The following is a 25,587-nucleotide window of genomic DNA, read 5'->3' on the forward strand; positions in this document are numbered from 1 at the left end:
TTATCATTATTTGGCATGGCATATATAATTTTCTTGACATAGTTTTTAACTATCCTAAAGATTAGAGGTTTAATCCTCCACTCTGCAAATATCACTTTCATGACAGAGAGAGGGCAAGAGAAAGAAAGAGACAGAGAGAGACAGAGACAGAGGCTCAGTATAAAAGAATCCTCCACTCTGATCTAAGAGAGTCTGTTTGCTATGCTGAAATAAAAGAAGACAGATGCTGTTCATCTCGACCCCTTCAGTGAGAAGAGAGCAGACGCCGAGAGGCGGTCCCTCTCAATGTGCTTCATCAGGCACAAGTGGCTGTACTCCTGGGACCCTCTGCAGTTGGAGTAAACCTCATTTCCCATTAGGAGCTCAGCTTTACAAGCCAGCTATTTCTACATCTTGGCAATTTTCTTCCGTTTGAAGAGTATTCAGATGCCTTATTGATAATTCAGTGTTGAGTGATACTTCTCTGCGAGGGACGAGAGCTGCAGCCACGTAGTCTAAGAAGAAAATGTCCTGCTCCCTGACCTGCAACCCTGGCATATCCGGATATGGCTGCTGCCGTTGTGTCTTCTCCTGACCCACCATAGACTGGTTTATCATTAGCCTCAGTTGGATTTCAGGTTGTCGGTATTTGTATTGAATTTTGGGGGGATGGCAAATGACTTACTTTGCAGCACATTCGATGTATGCATAGTGAGAAGTGAATGCCTTGGTGAATGAACACACTGGGAAGCTGCACTGGTGGCAGGCCAGTGTTTAGACCCCTCACTGTGCCCCTCACTTTCACACGGCATCATGGCCCTGCTTTCTGAGAGCTGTGCTTTCAGAAGGTGAGGGACGTGAGATCATGTGGCATGATGCATAGTATATTTAGTATGAAGGCTCAGGGGAAAGATGATGGTTTCCCAATAGTTGAAGGGCTACTTTAGGAAGTTAAGTAGATTCTGTGTGGCCAGAGGACACAACTCCAATGAGTTGATGAGAGTTTCAGCAAGGCAAATTTGGGATCTAAGTGAGGAAGCAGCTCCTATTCCAACTGTGAGCTGTAGTGAGTGGCGTTGAAGAGTGTAGATTCTGTTTCCTTGATGTTTAACCAAGGTGGAGGATGGGCAGGAAGGTCCGTTGTCAAAGAGATTTCCTCAGAGTGTGTGAGGTCCCTCCCCCTCAGAGAATTCACGATTAAAGCAGTTGAACAGAAGAGGGATTCTCCCAGTTTTCTGGTGACCTGACTACACACGTGTGCAAAAGTTTTTATTAAAGTCAAGATGCAAATGTATGGAAGAGTTAGCCACTTGAAGATCTGGATGTCCCGCTGTGGGGCATGTAAGCACTGGGCACAGCATGCTGATCTGAGCTACAGCCAGAAGGCCAGAGGGACTGGACTGGGTGGGCAAGGGAGTGGGCGTGGATGTACTTAACAACGCACACAGGGACCAGTCCTGTGGGTTCTTGGGGTCCTATTAAGGACTTTGGACTTGTTTTGCTAATTGCATTGGGAAACATTTGAGTGCTTTAAGCAGAAAAGTGACTTGGTAAGATGTGTGTTTTATTAGCGATCGCTGTGGCCGCCAGGTGAGAATGGAGTGTAAGGCAGTCGGAGGGAAGGGCAGAGACAAAAGGTGTGCCCACCGTGATCCTGGAGGTAGGACAGCAGACAGGACCAGGGAGCCAGCAGGGGCTGTGGGGGGCAGTCATCCCCACAGCTTTGGTCTATTTGTTTGTCTAACGTCAGATATTTAGTATTTGCCTCTTGTTGTGTTATATGTTCAAATCAAAAAGTCTGTTATATTCATAGGCTACTTTTCTACAGGTGTGAGTTTTAATTTTCCTTACCGCTAAAGTTGACCTAATTCTTTAGAAGACTCCTGGGTGCTACAAATAACATCAGACACTATTGTCCTATTTAGTCATTCTCGGGAAGCATTGATTAATTACCGAGCGAGCATGAGACCATCCAAGAGTTGGCTTTGGAGCTATAATCTGGCAAATGACCACTCCTCTTTCTGCTGAGACCACTGCTCAAATCTCTAAGGGCCAAGAGGGTCCCTACAAAAGGCGTTTCTAAGGATGGCCAAGCTCATGGTCAGGAACATCTCATGACACCATCCAAAAATGCCTGACTTTATCAAACATTGATTGGTCAAATTCACCCTCAGTGTTTTAACTTTTTAATAGTTTTTGAGAGAGCTGCCTTTCTAGAATTCTTCATACTCAAGTTCTTACTTTTTCTTCCAACTATCTTATTCAGTGCTATGAATATGTTTTTAATTCATTTATATGCAAAGTCGAGGCCAGCCCTACAATTAGGCTTTGCAGACAGAACTTTGGTCAGAGCACTCTACCTCCACAGTTTCTCAGCCTGGTTCAAATCGGACAGCAGAGGTAACATGAGAATATTTGAAAGTTAGTTCTTTGATGATGCTTCTTTTCATAGACAAGCACATCAAACAAATTTACTTCAAACATGGGCAAGCTGTTACTTCCATTTATTAGTGACAGTTTCTTTAGACAAAATAATGCTTCATTTCTGCCATGTCCTTGCTTCTCTCTCCTGGCAGATGGCTACACCACAGATGACATTGAATTTTACTGGCGCGGTGGTGATAAGGCTGTTACTGGAGTGGAGAGAATTGAGCTCCCACAGTTCTCCATCGTGGAGCATCGTCTGGTCTCCAGGAATGTTGTCTTTGCCACAGGTGAGTCCTGCATCCCCTCATACTCCCTGGAAAGATACTGGCTGCCTGGCCATGATGCTATCATTGTGAAATACCCTGCTGCTGATTCACAGTGCTGAGTCAACCAAAAAAGGACTATCATCAATATTTCATCATTTTCTCTACCCTTTTCTCTGTATCTAGAGGGGATGGATAAGCTTTGATGGGTAGGAAGGAGCACCTGACCAGGAGATGCTCTCTGTACTGGTTATTGAAAAGTTAAAAGACTGAGGGTGAATTTAACCAACGCTTGTTTGATAACATAAGCAGCTTTCATTCTGGGCAGACAAGAGGCCACTGATGGCCTTGGAGGCAGGAAGGAAGGAGAGGGAGGAAGACCTGAGGAGGCAAGTGCTGTGCTGTCAAAAGTAAGAGACCTTCTCCCCACTTCTGGGCCGGCAGTCAGCCCTGGTCCAGGAACCTGGGCACCTGCAGTTAGTGACGCCTCTTCAGACATGGTCATCTGCTCCTAATATCATCTGGGAGGCTGCCCTGGCCTGGGTTTCATTGTTATCTTTGTTTCAACTGTCCAAAGACAGAGTAGTTATCTTCTACTCTCCTGTCTGAACTTGCTGAGGTTTTATTAAGTTCCAACCATGTCTCTCACAATGGGAAGTGCTTTCTCGGTGTTCTTACTGAATGCTGTGCTGTAGCTGAGAGAATAAACAAAAGCGCTCTGTAAAGTGTAGGGTATTCTAAAGACCACAAACTCTGGGTGGAGAATTCTCAAGAAGGCAGAGCTGGGATCTCCCATCTTGGCTTTCTCCTGACAATGTAGCTTAAACCACACCAAGTGGGTGGTGGTTAGCCCTGGTTCTGTGCCAGCATTCATGAAGCCTGCGGCCTGCACTCTCTGCCTGTAGCCTCTAGCTTGAATGCCTGTGACCCATGGCAACCTTGAATCTCTTCACCTGGCCACCTTCTACTCATTCTTCAGCTTAATCGAAATGCTCTTCCTCTGTGAAGGTTTGGCCCCTGCTCTGCCCACACACTGCCTCCCCAGGTTGGCTTAGGTGACAGCTCTGCATTCCTTCAGTGCTGCACTGACCACCAGTGCCTGCGACTTCAAGGAGACCCCTCCCATAAGAGAGGCCTGTCCTGGGCACGGCTGACCCCACTCCCCGTCCCCTCCTCGTGGGATGCCTGCCATGCTGCGGACATGCAGCCAGTCCGCACTGGGCCAGTTTCTCTCCTCTCTACCTCAGCCTCAAGAACGAAGGGACGTGCAAGTAGAGACAGAAGCCTGAATGTTTAAGGTCCATCTTCATGGCGTTGCCACCTTCTCCTGTGTTGCAAGACGTCCTGCAAATGTGCTTGCAGTCTCTGTAGAGTACGCACGGAGGTGCTCACCTTGGGTGGGTGGTGAGGCCAAAAGGCACATGGGCTTATCATTAAGGAATAGTTTCCACAACCAAGAAAATTGCCCTGTGATGTGTTGCAGAAAATGATTTATTGCTTTTAAAACTGGATTTCAAACTGTTCCATGCTCCAAATGATGTGAGCAGAGGTCTGCTCAGAAGGCAGGGATAGTCTTGTCTTGGTGTAGGAGTCCTGCCCATGCCTGCCTTTGTCTAGAAGATTGCAGATAGGGCTGTTAGGGCACTGCCAGGAGACCCTTTTATTGCATCTTCATGCACCCTCCTTGAAAGCCTGATGAGGCGTCTGTGGAGGGTGTGGTGCTTCCATGGGAAACTGCAGCCACATAGAATGGCCTTCCTGAATCCTCTTGCTCAAAAGCACTGGAGCCACTTTTTTCTAGGTGCAGTCTCTGTCTTTCTTTTAACTATGTGTATGGCAGAACATATCCTAAACACATCTGGAGAAGATACACAAGATCATGCCCTCAGAATGCAGTGTTGAGTCCTCTTTTCTGTGCTCACCGAGTTTCTGCATTCGCAGGGTGTCACCAGGAGCTCCGTATCAGTCAGTTATAAACCTCCCATCCTTCAAAGACCCTGCGCTTTAAAATTATTCTAATTTGCTTACTTATGTAAAAAGGTCATAAGCCACATTGTTACAAAACTATTTCAAAATTAAATATTATACTAATTTATTTTCCTTTACACAAGTGTTCTGAGTTAATGAGATTTCAATCAGTAAACTGGACTGAAGGATTCTGTAGCCTGAAAGAGGATTCTCAGAAAGGGGATTAGGAAAGACACAACACTCTGGAGGTTTCTGGAGATGCTTCTTCTCAGGGTCATGCAAGCGAAATTCTGTGGCTGGCCCACCTCTCCCTTGTCCTGCCTCTTTGAGGACCTTGTGAATGGCGTCTTGCTGTGGTTTCCCAAGGTGTAGAGTCCTAATCCGTCTCCTGGGTAACATGAGGTTGCAGGCTGCAGGGCAGGGAATACATACAAAAGGAGTCGTGAATATTCACTCAATGGCTGGCATGAACTAGGCATGGGACTGAACCCTGGGTCAGAGAGGGAGCAGGGAGTGTCTGGTCCAGTGGGACTGCTCACAGCCTGCAAGCATTCAGCAGTGTGCCCCGGATGACATCAGGTAGCCTCTTACCTAGTGGGGTGTTTAGCGGGAATTGAACCACAATAAGAGAGCTCGAGTTCAAGAAACAGTATGTACAAGGTTTAAAGACTCGTACCCTGGAGCCAGAACTGCCAGAGCTTAAGTCCAGACTCTGGAACCTTCTAGCAGGGTGACCCATGGTGATCTCTCTGAGAAAAAGAGGACATTGATAATATCTATTTGGTAGGATTGTAGAGGATTACATGAGTTAGTATAAATAAAGAGCCTAGAATAGGGTGAGCACTGATTAGCTTTCATTAATTAAATTGCGTGGGTCCAGGAATGAGACATATTTTGAGGAGTCTGAGAATAGACACTCCAGTGGCTGCCCAGAGCTTTAAATATTAGAAAATGTATGACATTATTCTCCTGGATTATTGAGCATGATGTAACTGACTCCTAATTGCTTGTCTGAGGGTTTCTTAAGAATAGGGCTTGTTTGGGGTTCATATTTGTATCCCTAATACATATCCCAGCATCTAGCCCACTCAATAGTTTGAAAACTGCATGGTTGTTGAATTACAAGAGGAAGTTTGACTGTCATTACTAAGTATGTATTCAACCCTAATCAAATGAATTGTTTCTGCAAAAGAGATACTATATAAATTAATAACATTATATGTTCAAATATTTAATGTACTAAAATATGATGTTTTAAAAAGAAAAATCCACATAAAACCTCTTTGTACCTGGGGAGGAAATTAAGTATGCCTTTGCCTAGAAGGAGGGAACTTTGTTCCATGAGTGCATTTTAAAGAAATAACTGAGTTAATTCACCTCAATAATAATTATTCCATTTCTGCCATGACTCAGCAAAAAGGATTTGGAAAAAATATTTCGATCGCCTTACAACTCAAAAGAAAATGAAGTAAAACTTTATTACTCACTGTGATTTCTAACAATAACAATGGCGTGCTACATTATAATTCATAGCACCTTGTGTTCGAGATTTTTCACTAATGTCCCTGGGAGACTGGTACTTGACAAACAAATTAGCCCAAGTTAAAGTATAGGAAAACTGATGTTCAAGAATGATAATGATTTGACCAAATTTACACGGTAAAGCTAGAAAGGACAGAAATTAATCCACAAGGTTCCTGACAAATAGGAAACCCTGATATATTTTTTTGACAAAGATTTTAAAAACTAATATTTTTAAGCTTTATTTAAATGATTATTTTCCATACTTTTATATATTAATGTTATAAGTGTTGTTACACAGCGTGTAGCTGTTGGGATGACAAACAATATCTACTGTGCCTGTCCACGGCATCTGTGTCATTCCTTCCCTTACTTTCCAGTATTAATGGGCTGTACATTTTTTTTTTTTAATTTAATTAATTAATTTATTCATTTATTTTTGGTTGCGTTGGGTCTTTGTTGCTACACGCAGGCTTTCTCTAGTTGCGGCCAGTGGGGGACTATTTTCGTTGCAGTGCGTGGGCTTCTCATTGCAGTGGCTTCTCTTGTTGCGGAGCACAGGTTCTAGGCACGCGGGCTCTAGAGCGCAGGCTCAGTAGTTGTGGTGCATGGGCTTAGTTGTGCCACGGCATGTGGGATCTTCCCGGAGCAGGACTCAAACCCGTGTGCCCTGCATTGGCAGGTGGATTCTTAACCACTGTGCCACCAGGGAAGTCCCTATGGGCTGTACATTCTTGATGAGCAGTGCTTTTATGCAAGTTTCTAAAACAGATGTCGGGATTGGAGGCCTCCAAATTCTTAATCCAGAGACCTAGAATTGATTCATCCAATGTCCAGAAATCCTTCATGGCAAGAAATGTGCCTCTGCCTTCCAGTCCATCCTGCATTTTGCTGGCAAATTAGTAGCCATGCAACACTGTTTGCTTTTTTTATTGACGTATAGTTGATTTACTATGTTGTGTTAGTTTCTGGTGTACAGCAAAGTGATTCAGTTATATATTTATACTTTTTCATATTTTTTTCCATTATGGCTCATTACAGGATATTGAATATAGTTCCCTGTGCTATACAGTAGGACTGTATGTAGTAGTGTGTATCTGTTAATCCCAGACTCCTAATTAGTCCCTCCCTTACCCCCTTTCCACTTTAGTAACCATAAGTGTGTTTTCTATGTCTGTAAGTCTATTTCTGTTTTGTAAATAAGTTCACTTGTATCATATTGTAGATACCACATGTAAGTTATATCATATGGTGTTTGCCTTTCTCTGTCTGACTTCATTTAGTATGATAATCTCTAGGTCTAGGTTGCTGAAAATGGCATTATTTCATTCTTCTTTATGGCTGAGTAATATTCCATTGTGTGTGTGTGTGTGTGTGTGTGTGTGTGTGTAGATATATATATATAGATAGATATCTATAGATAGATATAGATAGATAGATAGATAGATTACCATGTCTTCTTGATCCATTCATCTGTGGACAGATGGACATTTAGGTTGCTTCCATGTCTTGGCTATTGTAAATAGTGGTCATGCAACACTGTTTTCATGAAGCCACTTTTCAGCTCCAGAACCTGTGATGACTTGCCTTTGCCTGCAGCAGCAAGGAATCCAGTCTCCTTCACCGTGGATCCACATCTAGCTCTAACCTCTCCTCTTCAGTTTAGCTCATAAACATCCCCAACACAAAGCTTTGTTTTAGTTGCTGCAGTCATCTCTTCTTCTCTCCTCCACTCACTCCTGCATGCTGCCTAAAGACTTTTGCTCCTATTACAGCCCACATTTGATGTATTCTCTTCCTCTTTTTTCTATTCATATCCAGTACATTCATCAATGGACAGTTGAAACACCAACATCTCTGATTGGCCTTCCTTGAGCATCTCTGCCAATTATCCTTTTCCTTTGAAAAGCTTCGAGTCACAGTCTGACTGTATCATTCCTCTATCAATTGTCGTATGTTATTACTCTCACTCTCTTATATATCTGGCATTCATTTAAAATCTTCTGAATTAATTCATTTGTTCATAACCATATGTTCAGGATTCCCACAAAATACCAAAACCTCAATTACAGATTCTGCTTGAAAGTCAAACAGAGAAGAGAAAAAAGAAATCTTTCATTAGATCCGTGGTATATCATTGACTATTTAAATCCACTGGATTTCTTGGAAAGTCCTGAATCTATTACCAATATTCCTTCTTGATTCAGAGCTATATTTTTTAAGAAAAGAGTTTATAAAGTGAATACTCAGATCATTCTTTAGCACCTACAGTCTATAGAATTAAGCCAAACCTGAAAACACACATGGGGAAGTCTTTCCAAGAAGGAAAAAGGAGACCAGATTAAAGAGAAATAATGAAAGAAGGGAGCAGCTTGCTGTCACCTAGATGTGAGATTACCTGATGTTTCATTTCTGCTTTAACCCTACAAATAAAGTATGTTTTTACTGCAGTTCACAGATTTCTACTTTAAAGTGTGATCTAGTTCTCTATGACTCATTAGTGGTTTATGGTTGAATTTCAGAAAATACTGAAAATGTATTTTTAAAAATAAGTGCAAGTTGAGATTAGTCTTTGAAATCTTTTGATTGAAACCTGAAAAGATATTGTCCTTCTATACAAGATTTGGGAATTGTGTAAGAAATTTTTACTGAACTTAGCTTTTAAACCTGTTCTAGATAGGCAAGCCATAATTATTTAAATGTTGGGGTTTGAAAACGTCTTTCAGAAAAACTTAGCAAAGCAAGTATTATATCATTATTTTCTGCTTACTGAAATTAAGCCAGTGACTCAAGCAGAATCTCAATAAAGGAAATACTTTCATTCTTTTATCTAATTTCTGCTTAGTTAAACATAATAAATATACATGTGTTGCTGAAGTACTTGGGATGTGCCAGAAATATCAAGTTGAATGACCTTAAAGCAAACAGATCTCAATTCATTAAGAAATATGTGAAAATTTTACGTAAATTGTCAAACAGAAGTTGGTGGACCTTCTAAAAGAATGTAATTAATTAAAGCAAGACACTCCTAGGAAGGTTTAGAATTTTTCTCATGCTTTATTTTTAATACAAAAACTTATAGATTTTTATGACTTTAAGTATAATCTTTATAACTTTTCTGTATGTGTACATACAGAAAAGTATTTAAAATATAAATATAGTACTAAGTGAATTATCAGAAAATGAAAATCGTGTAAAAAAGGAAAATCAGGTCAAAAAGTAGAATGCTGTGGGCACTCCCAAGATACACACTATGACCTCTCCTAATTTCTTTACATCCCTCCTTCTCAAAGGAAACCACTATCTTGTTACAGTATAGTTAATTTTGTATTTTTGAACTTTATTGAATGGGATAGTAGAGTTTAAATTATTTTGTGACTACCTTCTTTAATTGAACATTATGTTTGTGAAATCCATCAGTATCGCTATGGTTCATTTATTTTCCTTGCTGTACTACTGTGTAAATACACCACAATTTATTTTTCCAGTCTACTGCAGGTGGAGATTTATGAGTAATGCCACTGTGAACATTCTTGTACTTGTTTTTTTGTGAATAAATGCTCACATAAATGTTGAGAATATGCTTAAAAGTGTAATTGTGAATGTTCAAGCTTAATGATTATGCCAACCTGTTTTCCAAAGTGGTTTTACTAACTTACATTCATAGCAGTAATGCCTGAGTGTTCCTTTTGCCCCACAACGACCTTGCTAATATTTCACATGGAAGTCACCTGTCGGGTGTTGGGTGATGTCTTGTGGTTTTAACTTCCATTCCTCTGAGTGCTAGTGGGACTGAGCACCTTTCCCTAATGGCTCTTTGGAGATCCTCTTTTGTGAATTACCTATGCAAGTTTTTTTATGTGAATTTCCTGTCAATAATTTATTGGAGTTATTTATAAATTCTGGATGCAAACTTATACAGGTTATAATGTGTTACAAAAATGTACTTTTTACATTGAGACCTACAGTCCACCTGGAATTCAGTTTTTGGTGAAAGGTGTGAAAGTTTCATTATCTTCCACAGCATCATTGTGCTTGCAGCAACACCTTTGTCATAAATTGTTTGTATGTGCATGGATCTGTTTTTGGACTTTGTATTCTGTGCCATGGGTTTATTTATCCATCTTTGTACACTTCCCTCACTGTGTGGATTGCTGTAGCTTTTAAGTAGAGCAGATCCTTCCTTCCCTTTCTTTTTATTTACTATTGATGATTATTTTTGGCCCTTTACATTTCCATAAAACTTTTATAATCAGATCATTAATTTTCATTTAAAAAATGCTTTGGCTTTTTATTGGGAATGTATTAGTTAAGTTAGTGAAAAGTGACCTTGTTATAATTCTTTCAATCTGTATATATTTTATCTCTCATTTTGGTCTTCTTTAATTTGTCTCAATAACATTTAGAGTTTTCTGTGTAGAAAACTTGTACATCTTTGTTAAACTTTTCTATATGTTTGATATTTTCTGATGTTATTATAGATGGTAAAATTTTCTTAACATAATTTCTTATTTGTTGCTGGTATATAAGAACACAATGATTTTGTATTGAACAACCTTGCTAAAGTTTTATTACCTCTATGAATTTATCTGAGATGGTATTTTTACCTATTCCTGAGCACTGGAGGGGCCTTTGTACATTTGGATTCCATATTTCCTCATTCTGACTTATATATGCTATTGTCATTATGTATTATAATTTTATATATATTTTAAACCCTGTACCATATTATTATTGTTATTAGATGCAGGAAATTTTCACTTAGATGTAATTATAAATAATCCTCTCTTCTTTGTTATTCATTCTTTCCTTTACCACCAAGTCTATCTGTGAATGTTTCCTTCTGCCTAAAGAAGAATATTTTTAAAATATTTTCTTTAGTATGAGCCTCCTGGTCAAATTTTTTTAAAAAAAACCTGTGTATGACTTTATATCATATTTATTCTTATAGGATAAATTTGCTGGTTACAGAAAGATAGGCTGGCATTTTTTCCTTTTCCATTTGAAGATATGACTTCATTTTCCCTGGTGTCCATTGTTTCCATTGAGAAGACAGTTGTTGGTCTACTTGGTGCTACTTTCAAATTAATCTGTTTTTCCTCCCCCTCCAGATCCTTTTATAATTTTTCTCTTTGTTTTGATTTCACTGGCACTTATGATGTACCAAGACATAATTTTCTCTCTAATTATTCTTCTTGGAGTTTGTAGATCTTCTTGAATCTTTGGCTTGAGGTCTTTCAGCAGTTTTAGAGCTCTGTTAGCCACGATTGCTTTTCCTCCATTTTCTCTCTGCTTTTCTCCTTCGAGGGTTCCAATTTCAATTCTGACAATTCCAACATTGGATCTTGTCACTATATCTTCTGTCTTGTCACTATATCTTCACCTTGCTTTCTGAATTTTTTATTTTCTCTTCATGCTTCACTCTGGAAATTTTCTTCTGGTTTATCTTTCAGTTCAACAATTCTTTCTTCATCTGTGTCTAATCTGCTAGTGTTGTACATGGGAAAATTATAGATGTAATTCAAAATCTATGATGATGTTTTCTTTCTTCAGAGAGAATTTATGCTTGCCTCTATCAGGCTTCTAGAGGCATTAGCAATCCAGAACAAGCTTCATTTGCTTTCTGGGATTTGGGTAATGCTGAGTTCAGATTCATTCCTTGTGCATGCTTGAATCCTTGTAATTTATCTTTACATCTTGGACAGAGCTCTTTGGAATCCCTATTTGATGGTGTCTATCTCGTTTTTGCTCCCTTTGTTCCATGAGTCTGTCAGATGTTCTACTTAGCTTCTCATCTTTCTGTTATAGAAACTACAGCTATCTGAAACATGGAGCTCACCTCTCCCAGTTTACTTTTTCTCCCAAACCTTAGCCCAGATTCTTACTGGCTTGTTATCACTCCAGTGCCTCTAAGGAGATGTATTTAAGTTTTGTCCATTTTTCCCAGTTGTTTCCAATAGAAGGGTTACCTATTCCACAATACTCAAACACCATAGCTTATTTTTCACTCCTCTTTATTTTTTCAGAAAAATTTACAGTTGTTTCAATATTTAATTCTTATTTAGCTTGGACTATTAATTACATGAGAGTAAAAAAGAAAATTTGGGATACATTTTTTATAATCACAGTTCAGTAAATATAAATCATTTAATTCTGTATTTTTCTGACAACATTATAGAGAGGAAACACTTATCCATAATAGTGTACTACTGAGGAAAGAGCTGTAAAGCTCAAAGTCAGGAGATCTGGGTCCTTGGTTGCAGCAATACAAAGCTGTGAAAATGTGAGCAAAGCACTTCAATGGCAGATAGTAAGAGGATTAGGTTAAAAGAAATACTGTGTTAAATTTATTTCAACAAGCATATCCAGCTAACAATCAAAGAGCCCTTTAAATATCACTCTGGACACGGGATCACTTCATTGGGACTTCAGCTTTTGTACTCGTCTTGAATGTACTTCTGCTGACCTACAAACTTTGGTATATATGGTTTTTGCCAAATCTGAAATTTACTCCTAACTTTTTCATTGTCTTTGAGGCAAAAGACTGAGATTTTTGGTAAATTCATGGAGAACAAGTTACTTAATATGCCTCTTTAATTATGTGATGTTTTTATTTCTCTCCTTTTTTTCCGGGGTACATTTGGACTGATACATTCTGACTTCATTTCAAAATACTTCTGCCAAGATTAGAAGAAAGAAAAAGAAAAGAATCTAAAAATAAATGATGATGATACATTTCTGTTAAGATACCTGAATTTTCTATTCTTCAAAAATCAACTTTCAAAATACTATTTTGCTTTTCAATTATGATTATGAAACAAATTACAAAATTTTTAAAAGTCTGCATGTCACACCCTTAATACATTCACTTATTTCTCTAGAGTCCATTCGTGAACTCTGTGCTTTAGTTTTTTCCTAAAGTAAAGCCCTGTGATCAAATTATTACTCATTGGGTCTCTAAATAACATCTACTATTGGTCTAGAGCCAATATTATATGAAAGGTTAGAAGAAGGAATTATCATCTATATCTCATTGTCTTTTAAATTCCAGAGACAAATTGCCATTCTTTTTTCCCCATCGACTGTTTTTAGAAGGATACTTAGAGACAAGTCACCTGTGCTTACTAGCCAAATACTACTAATCTCTCAGTGCAAAATGGCAGAACTAGAGCAAACTTATTCTCTCAGTGCCAAAGGAGAGCTTAACTATCTCATCTTATTGCTATGAAATCATTTCCCTTTAAGGGCTCCTGACCTATGAAAAATATCTACTACAGAAGCCAGATTTCCTCAGAAATTCATTGTCCCACACCTCCTTTGCAAAACTAACTCTCGTCTATCTTCATCTTTTGGAATTGCTTTTAAGACTTCCACACAATTTTTAAAATATGCTCAGTGGTAAAAATGCTTAGATTACAGAATCTTGAGCACAGAAGTCACCACAGAGGAGAGAAAGGAAAGGAAGAAGGAACTTGCTTTTATTGAGTGTGTATTTGCAGCCAGATAGTATGTTTGGTACTTGATATAAATGAATTAAGCCATTTAATTTCCAGTAAAGTACACATAGTAGGTATTCTTTTTCTTATGACAGAGTTATTAAAATGTAATTTACATACCATAAAATTTAAGCATTTAAAGTATATAATTCAATTGTTTTTAGTGTATTTACAGAGTTTTGTAATCATGACCACAATCAATTTCCAAATATTTTAATCACCCCAGAAACCCTGTACTCATTAGCAGTCACTCCCCATTTCCCCCAATCTGCCAACCCTAACCCTGGGTAACCACTAATCTAATTTCTGTTTCTATGGTTTTACCTATCCTGTACATTTCATGTGAATGTAATCATACACTATATGGTCCTATATGTCTGGCTTCTTTCACTCAGCATGATGTTTTCAAGGTTCATCCTTGTTGTGGCATTTATCGATACTTCATTCCTTTTTATTGCTGAATATTATTCCATTGTATGACTATATCATTTTTTGTTTAACCATACATAAAGTTGATGAATGTTGGGCTGTTTCCACCTTTTGATCATCAGGAATAAAGCTGCTATGAACATTCATGCACACGTTTTTCTGTGGACATAAGTTGTCATTTGCATTACATATGTACTTAGGATTGCAACTGCTGGGTCATATGATAACTATGTTTAAGCTTTTGAGGAACTGCCAAACTGTTTTTTAAAGTGGCTGTACCATTTAAGTTCTATAAGCAATCATGAGGGTTCTAATTTATCCACATCCTTACCAACATGTGTTATTGTCTCTCTTTTTTATTGTAGTCATCCTAATAGTATGAAATGGCATCTCATTGTGTTTTTGACTTGCATTCCCTTAATGAGTAAGATGCTGAGCATCTTTTATGTACTTACTAGACACTGTAAATTTCTTCTTTGGAGAAATATCTATTCAAGTCCTTTGCCCATTTTTAAATTGGGCTGTTTGTATTTTTTGTAAACCTTCTTTATATATTCTAGATATAAGTTCTTCATCAGATACATGATTTGCAAATATTTTCTCCCTTTCTGTGGACTGTATTTTCATTTTCTTGATGGTTTCCTTTGCAGAATAATAGTTTATAATCAATGGAGTATGATTTATATTTTTTCTTTTTTCACTTGTGATATTCTTGCCCTAATTTTACACACAAGGAAACTAAGGGTCTGAGAGGGTAGCCAGCTTCCTAAAGGAATATCCCAAATAAACCCTGAGCCTGAAACTGGATCACTCAGATGCCCCTGCTCTTTGCTTCAGAGTCATAGGATAGAACATTCTGGCTTTACTGTGGAGGATCAGAAAGAGAATCATTGCCTGGTTGAGACAGTCTTTGAAAAAGTTTTGTTTTTCCTCTTTCTCTCTTTCCTATTTCATATATCTCCTTTCCTTTATGGAATTTTTGAACATAATTAAGGTGACTAGCAATGCAGGTGAGAAAGTTAGGAACACCATTCTGAACTTTAGGTTGTATTATAAAGTAAAAAAGGTAGATATTAAATGAGACAGCATCATAAAGACCCCAAGAACAGCACCAAGCTCACAAAGCTTCCTAGGCCATTGTGACAGAGCCCCCACGGTGGCCGCCGTGGAGAGGGACAGGTATATGTACATAGGCCAGCTCTGCTGCAGTTGCTAAAAAATCAGCTTGTTACTTTATAGATACATTTGAGTGGCTCTTATCACTCCGCAAAGGTGACATGATACTCTGCATCCACATTTTTATGAGTTCTTCAACAATATTAATGCCTTAGAAAGTGCTATTAATTGAGGCTGGATGAGAGATCCAGAGCCTTGTTTCTGGCCTCAACTTTTAGTGCATCTGGGGAGAAAGGGTTGAGATCAGCATCTTCGATAGATAGTTTTACCAAGGAAGCCCTGAACCAGAACAATGCACTTGTATTTAGGGACTGTACCTTTGTCTTTTTACTCAGCATCTACTTGTGGACCTGACCACATCTGCATTGGCACACAGACTTTAGGGCTTCTGTGCCTTTCTGTTGTAATTTGTAAGCTTCTATTGCTCTTTTGAAGGTTATGTCTTGGTGCAGCTGACTCACTACTTCTGAACTTTAAAGCCACTTATTATGATCATTTGAGGAGTTTCTCCATAGATATAGGATACATCAGGACATCTGTTGTACCAGTGTCAGGACTTTATCTAACAGAGCTACACAAAGACTCTATGTGTTCTTGAGGATGCACACCAAATGGCAAAAGTCTTTGCCTAGAAGAATGGGTCTTGACACCTCTGAAGATTCTTGTGTTTATTAACATTCTGAGGTCTCTGTCTCATGGTATCTTGAAAGGCTTTTCTTCATTTGGCCCTGGTGGATCTTTTACCTTGAAGGCTATTCTGCTTCTCTGCCCGTAAAGACTCTTATTCAACCAGTAGTATCTCAGTTTAGATACCGTGAAACCTTTCTTAAACGTGTGCCTAAGAATATCCAGGGTAGCCCTTACCTGCGGTTTACAGAGGCCAGTTCTGTATGAGTCTCTCTGACAGATTAGGAGCTAGTTGAGAGCATAGACTATCCTCTTATTCATCTTTGTTTTTCCTCCACTAACATTCCCACCTGTGGGATTAGGAGATTGGGATTGGGGGGGCAGCACATGGTGAATGCCTAAAAATTTTGTTGATTTGAAGGTATATTTCACATTTAAGAAATAGAATGTATTTACTAAAAGAATACATAAGAAAATAGTATATTTTCTTAATTCTATGTTCTGTGTTAATGAGTACCTTGGTGAATACATAGTTTTGAAATCTGAGTAATATTCCCTTTCTCAGGGTCACTAATGACCTTCCAAGTGTTTCACTATGCAATTGTATCATTGGTCCCCATGTTGCCTGGGGCAAGTATTCTCAAAAGAGTATCAGTTGTACTTCATTGCATAAGTATCAATATTTGCCTTGTAGGGAACAGTTTCCCTAAAGAAGATAGATGCATTTTGGAAAAAGTTAAGAAAGTTGACTCAGAAAATGGAAAGTTGGGGAATATGGTAGATTGCATTATCATTCAAAAAATATTTCTTGCACTTCCCTGGGAGAGGACTGAACTGTCTTACACATAAAGATTGACAGTGAGACTTGCTCTGGACAATGAAATGTGACGGGAAGTATGTGTGGCACCTCTTCCACAGTGTCCAGCTGTCTTCCAGATAGAGGAAGCTAAGTGACTATGGAGCACAAGAAAGAAAAAACAATCTTTGTTGTAAAGCTACTGAGATTTGAGGGGTCTTTTGCTACTACAACATGAGCCAGTCTATCCTGATGGAATCAAACAATTCCAAGTAGAGTGGATATAGTGACAAATATTTGGAGCATAGAATAGCAAATGACAAGTAAAGGCATAAGATTGCCATGAAACTGCAAACTAAGATCTGATTTTGAAGTTACTTCAGTAAAAATGTTGAAGTTGTGGGCTTCCCTGGTGGTGCAGTGGTTAAGAATCTGCCTGCCAATGCAGGGGACACGGGTTCAAGCTCTGGTCCGGGAAGATCCCACATGCCAAGGAGCATCTAAGCCCGTGCGCCACAACTACTGAGCCTGTGCTCTAGGGCCCATGTGCCACAACTACTGAGCCCATGTGCCACAGCTACCGAAGCCCGTGTGCCTGGATACCGTGCTTCACAGCAAGAGAAGCCACCGCAATGAGAAGCCCGCACACTGCAGCAAAGAGTAGCCCCCACTCACCACAACTAGAGAAAGCCCGTGCACAGCAGCAAAGACCCAACGCAGCCAAAATAAATAGATAAATAAATAAAATAAATTTATTAAAAAAATGTTGAAGTTGCTATGGGATTTCAAACTAATATTTAATAGAGTTACTGACTGTTTTGAGTATTAAACTTGCTAAAGAGTCACATAAATAAACCAAATATGCCTGCTTTCTTTCTCTCAGTACACAGATGCATTTATTAATAGACAGAGATGGTTTAGACGTTTAGCTAGGCATGACAGTATATGAAAAATACAGTACCTCACAAACTCTGCCTAGGGGTATGTACAGCTTACTAAGGAAGATCTTACCTTGGTAAATATTAATAATTATAACTTTAAAGAGGAAAGAAAATAAGAGGGTAATTACTTACACTTGGAGGGAAGAAAAAGAAAGGATTTATGGAAGATGTGGCATTTGACCAAGGCCTTGAAGTATGGTTAAAAGAAGACATTTCTTAAGGGGAGAACAGTGGGTGTGAATCAGCAGAGGCAATGAGGATACTTCTTGGCTAGAAAATGTTATGCTTAATGCAGAGACATGGTGGAAAATAAAACTAATGTTAAATTGGGAAAACATTTTGGAGAAGCTAAAATTCCCGGATGACTATTTTAACCTTTATGTGAAGCCTTAGAAGTTGTTGAATACGGGATGACTGTGCTTGTGAAACATATGGGGCCGGGGACCCAGAGGTGTTAAAGCCCAGGCAGGGCTCTGACTTGGTTCATGGGCACATCATGTCTATGGACATGTCCATGTCCATGTCCATAGACATGGAATGTACTATAAAACAACAGAGTGTATCAAATCTATGTCAGCAGAAGCTTTATTTCATAGAGGTGTTGGAAAACTTGGTTAGTTGTTTGTGGAACAAAAACCAACAACATGCATGTTCACTTCATATCAAATTGCCAACCCTCAAAATAAGTTTGTGGTTAGCTCTCTATTGTGAACTTATCTAAACCTAAAAACAGGTTTTAAAAATCACAGGGAAAAAAATAAAATGGATAGACTCAACTACATAAAAAACTTGTTTTTATATGTCCCCCACTTTACCCAGTTCAGGTTTTTAAACAAATAACTGGGAAAATGCTTGCAGAGGATACAAGCATTAGTATTAAAAGAACTTTAATGAATAGGTAAAAACAGTAAGAGGAACAAAAAAATGGGAAAAATGAATGAATAGTGTAATTAGATTATTTATAAAGTTAAAATCAGGGGAAAAACAAACATTTAGGAAGTGATCAATTAAAGAAAGTGATTGAAAGGACACATTTTCCCAAGGAAATTAACAAAAGTTATTTTTAAGAAATATTATGGGGCTTCCCTGGTGGCACAGTGGTTGAGAGTCCGCCTGCCGATGCAGGGGACATGGGTTCGTGCCCCGGCCCGGGAAGATCCCACATGCCGCGGAGCGGCTAGGCCCGTAAGCCATGGCCACTGAGCCTGCGTGTACGGAGCCTGTGTTCCGCAATGGGAAAGACCACAACAGTGAGAGGCCCGCGTACCACAAAAAAAAAAAAAAAAGAAAAGAAAAGAAATATTATGCAATATTGTTATGTTTACAAAATGAGATAGGCACTTCTATAAAGTACTCATAGTGGCATGTATGCTTGTGTGGTTCTTTTGCAAAGTAATTTGGGAATATGTATCAAAAGCCTTCAGCCTTGGCTTAGCAATTCCTCTTTTGGCACATTCATCCTAAGGCAGTAAGTTTAAACATAATGAAAGGACTCTGCTCAAAGGTATCCCTAAGAATATTACTTACGTTTTGTAAAAATGGCAGTACCCTAAATTTATTGCATTCAGGAAAATGTATTTATAAACTATAGAATACATGTGTATGTATTTGATGGAAAATTAGGAGAACTTTAAAATTGTATTTATAAGTAATTTGTAATAAGGATGAAAGTGTTTATGCTATGGTGACAATACAATATATGCATTTGATCAGAGTTATATAAAAGAAACTATACACACACAGGCACATAAAAGATTGGAGGAAATTTCCAGATTGTCAGCTTTTAAATGCTGGGTCCATTAGGCGATTTCTTTTCTCCTTTATATAATTTGGCTGAAAATGTGGTTGATGCTAAAGTAAGAGCCTAGAGGTTAAAGTCTTTCATCTACTACGTAGAACAGTCATACGAATGAATCAGACTGGAAAAGGTATAGAATATAGGGACAAAACCAGAAAGGGATGTGGAGTAAAGTCAGGAAAATGCATATACTTTGAGGCAGGAGGAGAACAGGAGCCTGTCAGGCTTGGAGTAGGAGGAAGACAAGAAAAGTGAGGCCTCCTGAAGCTTTGGGTGGAAGAATTTCAGGAACAGAGCACCACCCATGAGTGAAGGCAGGAGGGGAGGAGGCAAGGAAGTTGATGATTAGAGAAGGTTGACTTTCCAGCGACCTCAATTGAGTCCAGAAAATTAAGAGCTGAGAAGTTTGAAACTGATAAAGTGGGCTGTTGAAATGCACAGGAGGAAATGGAAGCCACACTTGCCTTGCTCCAAGAAAAACAAAATCAAACAGAAAAGGCAAATATATAGCTATAGGTGGCGTAAGCAGTGGACTTTTTTCTCTGCACTGGCAGTGGTGGTGGGGTTCAAGGCTGTCTAAGTGGGATGTGCACATCAGGACGTTAGCACTGGGATTCAAATACAGGAAAGCAGACTGGGTGCTTCTCCTCAGCTCTCCTTGATGCCTTTCCTGTGGTTGGAGCAGAGCATCTCAGAGTATACTCCTGCCCTCTGTGCCTCTCCAGCTCTCGGGTGGGGGTCCCTGAGCTATCCCAGGTGTTCCAGGGTCAGTGCCTCAAACATCTGTGCACTGTTGCTCTAGATGGACTGACAGGGGATGACTGATAAAAACCATTTTGCTCAGTAAAGCCTTGAGCCAAATCTCCCCTATCTACAATGGAGAAGAAGGGGACCATTAGTTGAAAACTAAATGAGATATTTGGCACTATTCTGTGTTCTAAGCTAAAGCCTTCCCCCAAAGTTTTCTCAGGGACAGTTCTCAGCTGAGTATTTAACCTTAGAAGAGTATCCTCGTCATGACCTCATACATAGACTGAAAATCATTCCTCTCCCAAGTTCTTGATGGGTACCATTAGGCGCACGGAGGCAGATTACATGGTTGCGGACCACCCCTCCGTTCTGGACTTTTCAAATGCATGCTGTTGACCCCTAGAAGTCAAAGCAAACTCTTTGCTGTGTCTGATCTCCAGTGTAACTCCTGTCTGTTTACTATAGGTGCCTACCCTCGGCTCTCACTGAGCTTTCGGTTGAAGAGAAACATTGGATACTTCATTCTCCAGACCTACATGCCCTCTATCCTAATTACAATTCTCTCATGGGTGTCCTTCTGGATCAATTATGATGCATCTGCGGCTAGAGTTGCCCTTGGTATGTGCTATTTTTAAATGATACCTAAAATGTAAAGTCACCATATCATTACAATATTAAGGGAGTTCAAAGACTATAGTTCAACTACAATTTTTTGACATCATGACACCAGTCTTGCCCATATAGTCACTTTTTATCTTGAAACACTAATTTCATGCATGATTCTCTTGATGTGTTAATTTAATTATAAGGCTCAAATGTGAATTTTCATGCCTATGAAAGGGAAAATATGCTTGCCGAATATTTGCATAATAAAACTATTTTTGACACTAATTTTAAAGCAAGGATTAACATCTCCTGTTCAAAATTATTCTATGGCCCAGAAAGAAGACTTGATTAATTGTGTGCATTCTTTTTTAAGTTAGAAAAACAGTCAAATGTTATACCATATAATTGGAATTACACAAATTAATGAGCATTAAAATGTGATATTAAATTCTGAGTGGTTCCCAAGAACTCTAGTGATCTCTTCTGGCCATTGGTCACTTGACAAATGGATTATTAGCTGATGTACAATATACATTTTATGTTCCAGTATGATTTCTAATATTTTTTAATTATTAAGGGAAGGCTTATATTTTCAGAAAAATTATTTTCTACTGAACTAATTATTATGAAACTGCATGGACAAAATAATTATTTAAATACATTTGAGGTAAGTACTGAGCTTTTAGAGCTGAAGAGCAATTGTCCAGTTTATCCCTTCTTTGGGTAGGGTTGAATTTAATTCCTGGGAGTGAAGTCATCAATAATACCTTTCAAAACTGATGGGAAAGAATTACAACACATCTGCTGGTAAGCCTGCAGAGAAGCATAAGAATTCAGGGATCTGGTTGTCCCTCTTTCTTACTTTTTCTATTTACCATCTCTTCCCAGGAATATAAGTTGCTTAGCATCATGCTTCCAGGAGAATGTGTGTACATGTGTGTAAGTGGACGTCTGGTTTAGACGCAAAGACAGGTGACTCTCACTGATTCAAGATTAGATTTCTTTTCTCATGAAATAACATTTAACAGTGACTTATTTTTTTCTAATGAAATAACATTTAACAGTGACTTAAGAAACTTAGGTAGTTACCTCTAAAGTATTAGGTGAATGTAAAAACACTTTGAGCAGAATAAGGTATCAAAAAATCAGAAGTGCTGTTAATCTATTTCTGATGGGCTTGGTAAAGGAAAAATCTCTCGAAAAAACCTTCAGGATTTTTTACCACCTGCAGAGGTTACCCTGTAACATCAGTCCTTTCTGTAGGTTTTGCCTTTTTTGTTATGTTACTAGATTGCTCTTTGTTAAACTATTTTCTCTTCTCACCTGGAAAATTCACAGCTAAAATGAATTTGCTAGGGCAGATCCAAATTTTGTGGAGCTGCTAGCTTATACAACTTCAGGAGCTCTCTTTAAGGAAAAGAATATAAAATACATAAATACAGAATTTCCGGAACCCCTCCCGAGCCTGTAAGAGGCCTGTATTAGAGAAGATCAGAAGCTGAAGCTTCCTGAGCTTCCAGGGAATCTGCCTCAGAGACTCTGTTATTTTTGAGATAATTAGAGAAATATGAGTACCAAAGAACCAGAATTATCTGGCATCATCAGAAGAGAGGTGTACTGAAAATGCAAATTTCTCAATTTTCTGGATGATCCAAATTCTATAGCTCCTAAATTGTAAACATTGTCTTCCACAATATTAAATAGATAATCTATCTGGAGTGGATTAGAGTCAACATAGCCTCATTACAGCATATGAAAGTAGACTCCACTTTTTCTTGTCAACTCAGTATTGTTACTATAAACCTCAATCATGCTTCTGGGATGTTTTCATGTTCATGAAAACATGAACATGCTTCATGTTTTGCTGGGACAGAGGAGTGGTCTGTCCAGACTGGCTAAGGCGTTACCACTGGAGGTGTGCAGGTTCTGATGGATATCAGAAGTCTGGGAGGCAGAATTGAAGGCATTTGCCAGTGTTGGGGTGGACCTGAGGCCTGGAGGTCGAGAAGGCAGCTGGGATCTCCAGGCTGCAGTGTCTGGCCAGATTGATGTCCAGCAGGTCCCGCTCTCAGCGTGGGACCCCAGTCCTCTCACTCCTTGTCTCCCAGCTTCTGCATAAGACATGGTCTCTGAGCCTGGGCCTGCAGGACTTGGGAAGTGACAGCACGGCAACTCCAATTGGTTAAGGAAAAGTGTATCATCGGGTAATGAACCCTAAATAACAGCAACAACAACAACAGTCATTAAGGCTGAAACTTACCAAATACTCAGGTTCTAAGTTCTGTGCAAGGTCATTGGAAAGTGGTTACCTGATCCATGGTGCAGAAGATCCATAGCATGATAGGCAGGGTTATCGTTCCCATTTTACAGAGAAGGGAGTGAGGTGCAGAGAAGCTATATAACTGGTGCAAAGTCAGATAATATTAAGTGTCAGAAGAAAGATTTTAATCCAGTTTGTCTGACTTCAGGGCCCTTAACCACTACACGTGATTTCTACAGTGTCAATAGACAATACACAGAAGGGTTCTTTGGTCTATTACATTGTAAAAATGATGGATTTTTTTAAAAGCTCAGCAAGAATTATTATTAACCATTCTTTAAGGAATCTCTCAGAACCTTTAAGATGCTAATGTGCTCAGTGCCTCTTGGAGAGGATATAGCCATGGTTTGGGGGGCTTTGACTGGAGAACTCCCCCTCCCCCAGCTCACTTCATGTGTCTTGTCATGAACTACACCCTTTGAAATATTTAGAGTGCTGTTTGCCTTCATCCTGAATGATTGCACAGTGGTGAGTTCTCCCCACTTCTAAATGAGGTCTGAGAGGTGTGGGTCTGCACAGAAGAGTGCTCAGTGAAGACCTCCTTGGCATGTCCCTCCAGCTCAGGGCACTGTTAGACCTGGAATTGTCAGGGGTTGTCTCCTCTGAGAAGGGAAACGCTGGTTCTTCACCCAGTTGTGCTGCACAGATGCTCTGTGTGCTTCAGGATCTTATGCTTCTTCTGCCCAGGATCTGACCCCCACATCCGTTGAACTGTTAGTGTTAGAAGCCGCCAGACTACAAAGTTGGGAGTTGTAATTACATGGTCATCCTCAAAAATCCTGAAGTCCACTTATCAGTGAATAATAGTATTGGTCCTTCTGAAAGTGAAAATTTACACTAAAATAATTTAAGTCACATTATTTAGGTAACAAAGAAGAAAAATTAAATATCTTTTGATTAAATGATATAAATTATATTTTTATTTCACAACCTTCTTTATAAATGCAGTTTTTCAAGCATAATATTTCCTTAATATAAATGAGAAATAATTTGAGGCTAATAGTTAGCAAGACAACAGCTTGGTAAATGTATGAAGAACACAGAAGGCACCACTCAGTCTCCCATTCTGCCTTTGGATGGGGTCCCCTTTAGAGATTAGAAGTTCAGAGAGAGGCTGCCGGATCTGGGTCTCCTGCCAAGAAACGGAGGCTACCAGAAAATGTATTTTTCTGTGATGCTGATAATGATAACATCTGTTGTTGGCGAGTGTTAACAATGCCAGTTACTGTTATCCCATCACCGTGGTGTTTAGACTTCACAACACATTTAGACAACAGTTGTGGACCTATCAAGCTCATTCAGGTCCTGCTGCTGGTACGTGGTGGAGCAGGGCTTTTGGCCTGCGCCATGTGGTTCTACTATCCAGGCCGTGAACCACCGCATCCACCACTCTCCACGGTTATCTTGATAGGAAGGAAAATGATACAAAGAATTAGAGAATGCATGGCCTTTCAAACTAAGAGGTCATGTGATCCCAAGCTGGAAAGCCAGGGAACACTCACCACAAAACCTTACTCTTAAGGGACTCCTTGAGCTGGCACTGATGGGCCTGAAGCCAGCGTCCTTGCCCATTTTCCTCGCCTTTGCCAGGCTGAGTTCTCGTTGACATGTGCTGGCCGTCCCTGTTTTGTGTTACTTTAGCCCATTTTCTGGGGACATTTGCTGAGGCCTATGTTATACACATCCACTCAGAATAATCAACTGGAGAGCCAAAGCAACGACTAAAGCAGAGCACTTTCCAAAGTCCATTTGGAAAGAAAAAAATAAGTTGTGGCAACATTACAAAATTTTTGAATAATAGTGAGAACAGCTAATTTTGTAGCATCTGCATGGTGTTTTTGCACTTCCTTGTAAACTATAATTATCCCATTGCCATTTTCAAATCTTAAAAGTCCCCAGGTACACCTGAATTTTATGTTAAAGGCGAGTCTTAAAATATCCTGACATCTTTGACTTCCATATATTCATCGTCAGCTCTTGTTTGCAGTCAGACATGAAAATAGGTTCTCTGCTCCTCGCTTCCCTCATCTCCTGCTAACAGCAGCTCAGCATGTGTGGGATGGAAGCCTGGGCTCTCTTCCCTCTTCTCCAGTAGTCACTAGTGAGGGGAGCCCTACACTCTGGCACTCATCCAAGAATGGGATGGGAGTCCAGAGGGCATCAGACTAAAACGCTTAACAAACCCAGCCCCTTCCCCGGAGAGTTGAGTGGGGGTCCAGTGGGGTCAGAGAAGTGGTCTGGTGGGACCATGTGTCTGGGTGGTCAGCCTCTTGGGCTTGCACCGCCTGCTGGTCTAGGGGACATCATTGGTTTTCTGGGTTACTACGGCTGAAGGACCATGACTGAAGCTCTCACCTTGCAAGTCTCCTTGAGAGAAGTCCTCATGTGGCAATGACCCTCTCCTTTGGGTCCTGGAAGACACATGAGTAATCACATTCCATGGTACCAGTCAAATGGGTAGAAAAGAGTTGGCTCTTTGGAGCTGCCTTA

The 25,587-nt window shown here is 39.5% G+C and overlaps 1 protein-coding gene across 3 annotated transcripts in view; it reads left to right on the forward strand.

Moving 5' to 3' along the window:
* Positions 1-25,587, forward strand: part of GABRB3 (gamma-aminobutyric acid type A receptor subunit beta3) — a 235,509-nt gene that overhangs the window by 195,711 nt on the left and 14,211 nt on the right. For all 3 annotated transcript variants that reach the window (XM_027083249.1, XM_027083247.1, XM_027083250.1), the window contains exons 6-7: positions 2,556-2,693; positions 20,637-20,789. In XM_027083249.1, coding sequence (XP_026939050.1) covers positions 2,556-2,693; positions 20,637-20,789 — 291 coding nt within the window. The remainder of the gene's footprint in view (positions 1-2,555; positions 2,694-20,636; positions 20,790-25,587) is intronic.

Source organism: Aethalodelphis obliquidens, unplaced genomic scaffold, assembly GCF_003676395.1.
Source record: "Aethalodelphis obliquidens isolate GAN/ISIS:26980383/991018 unplaced genomic scaffold, ASM367639v1 scaffold49, whole genome shotgun sequence".
NCBI classification, from domain to species: domain Eukaryota; kingdom Metazoa; phylum Chordata; class Mammalia; order Artiodactyla; family Delphinidae; genus Aethalodelphis; species Aethalodelphis obliquidens.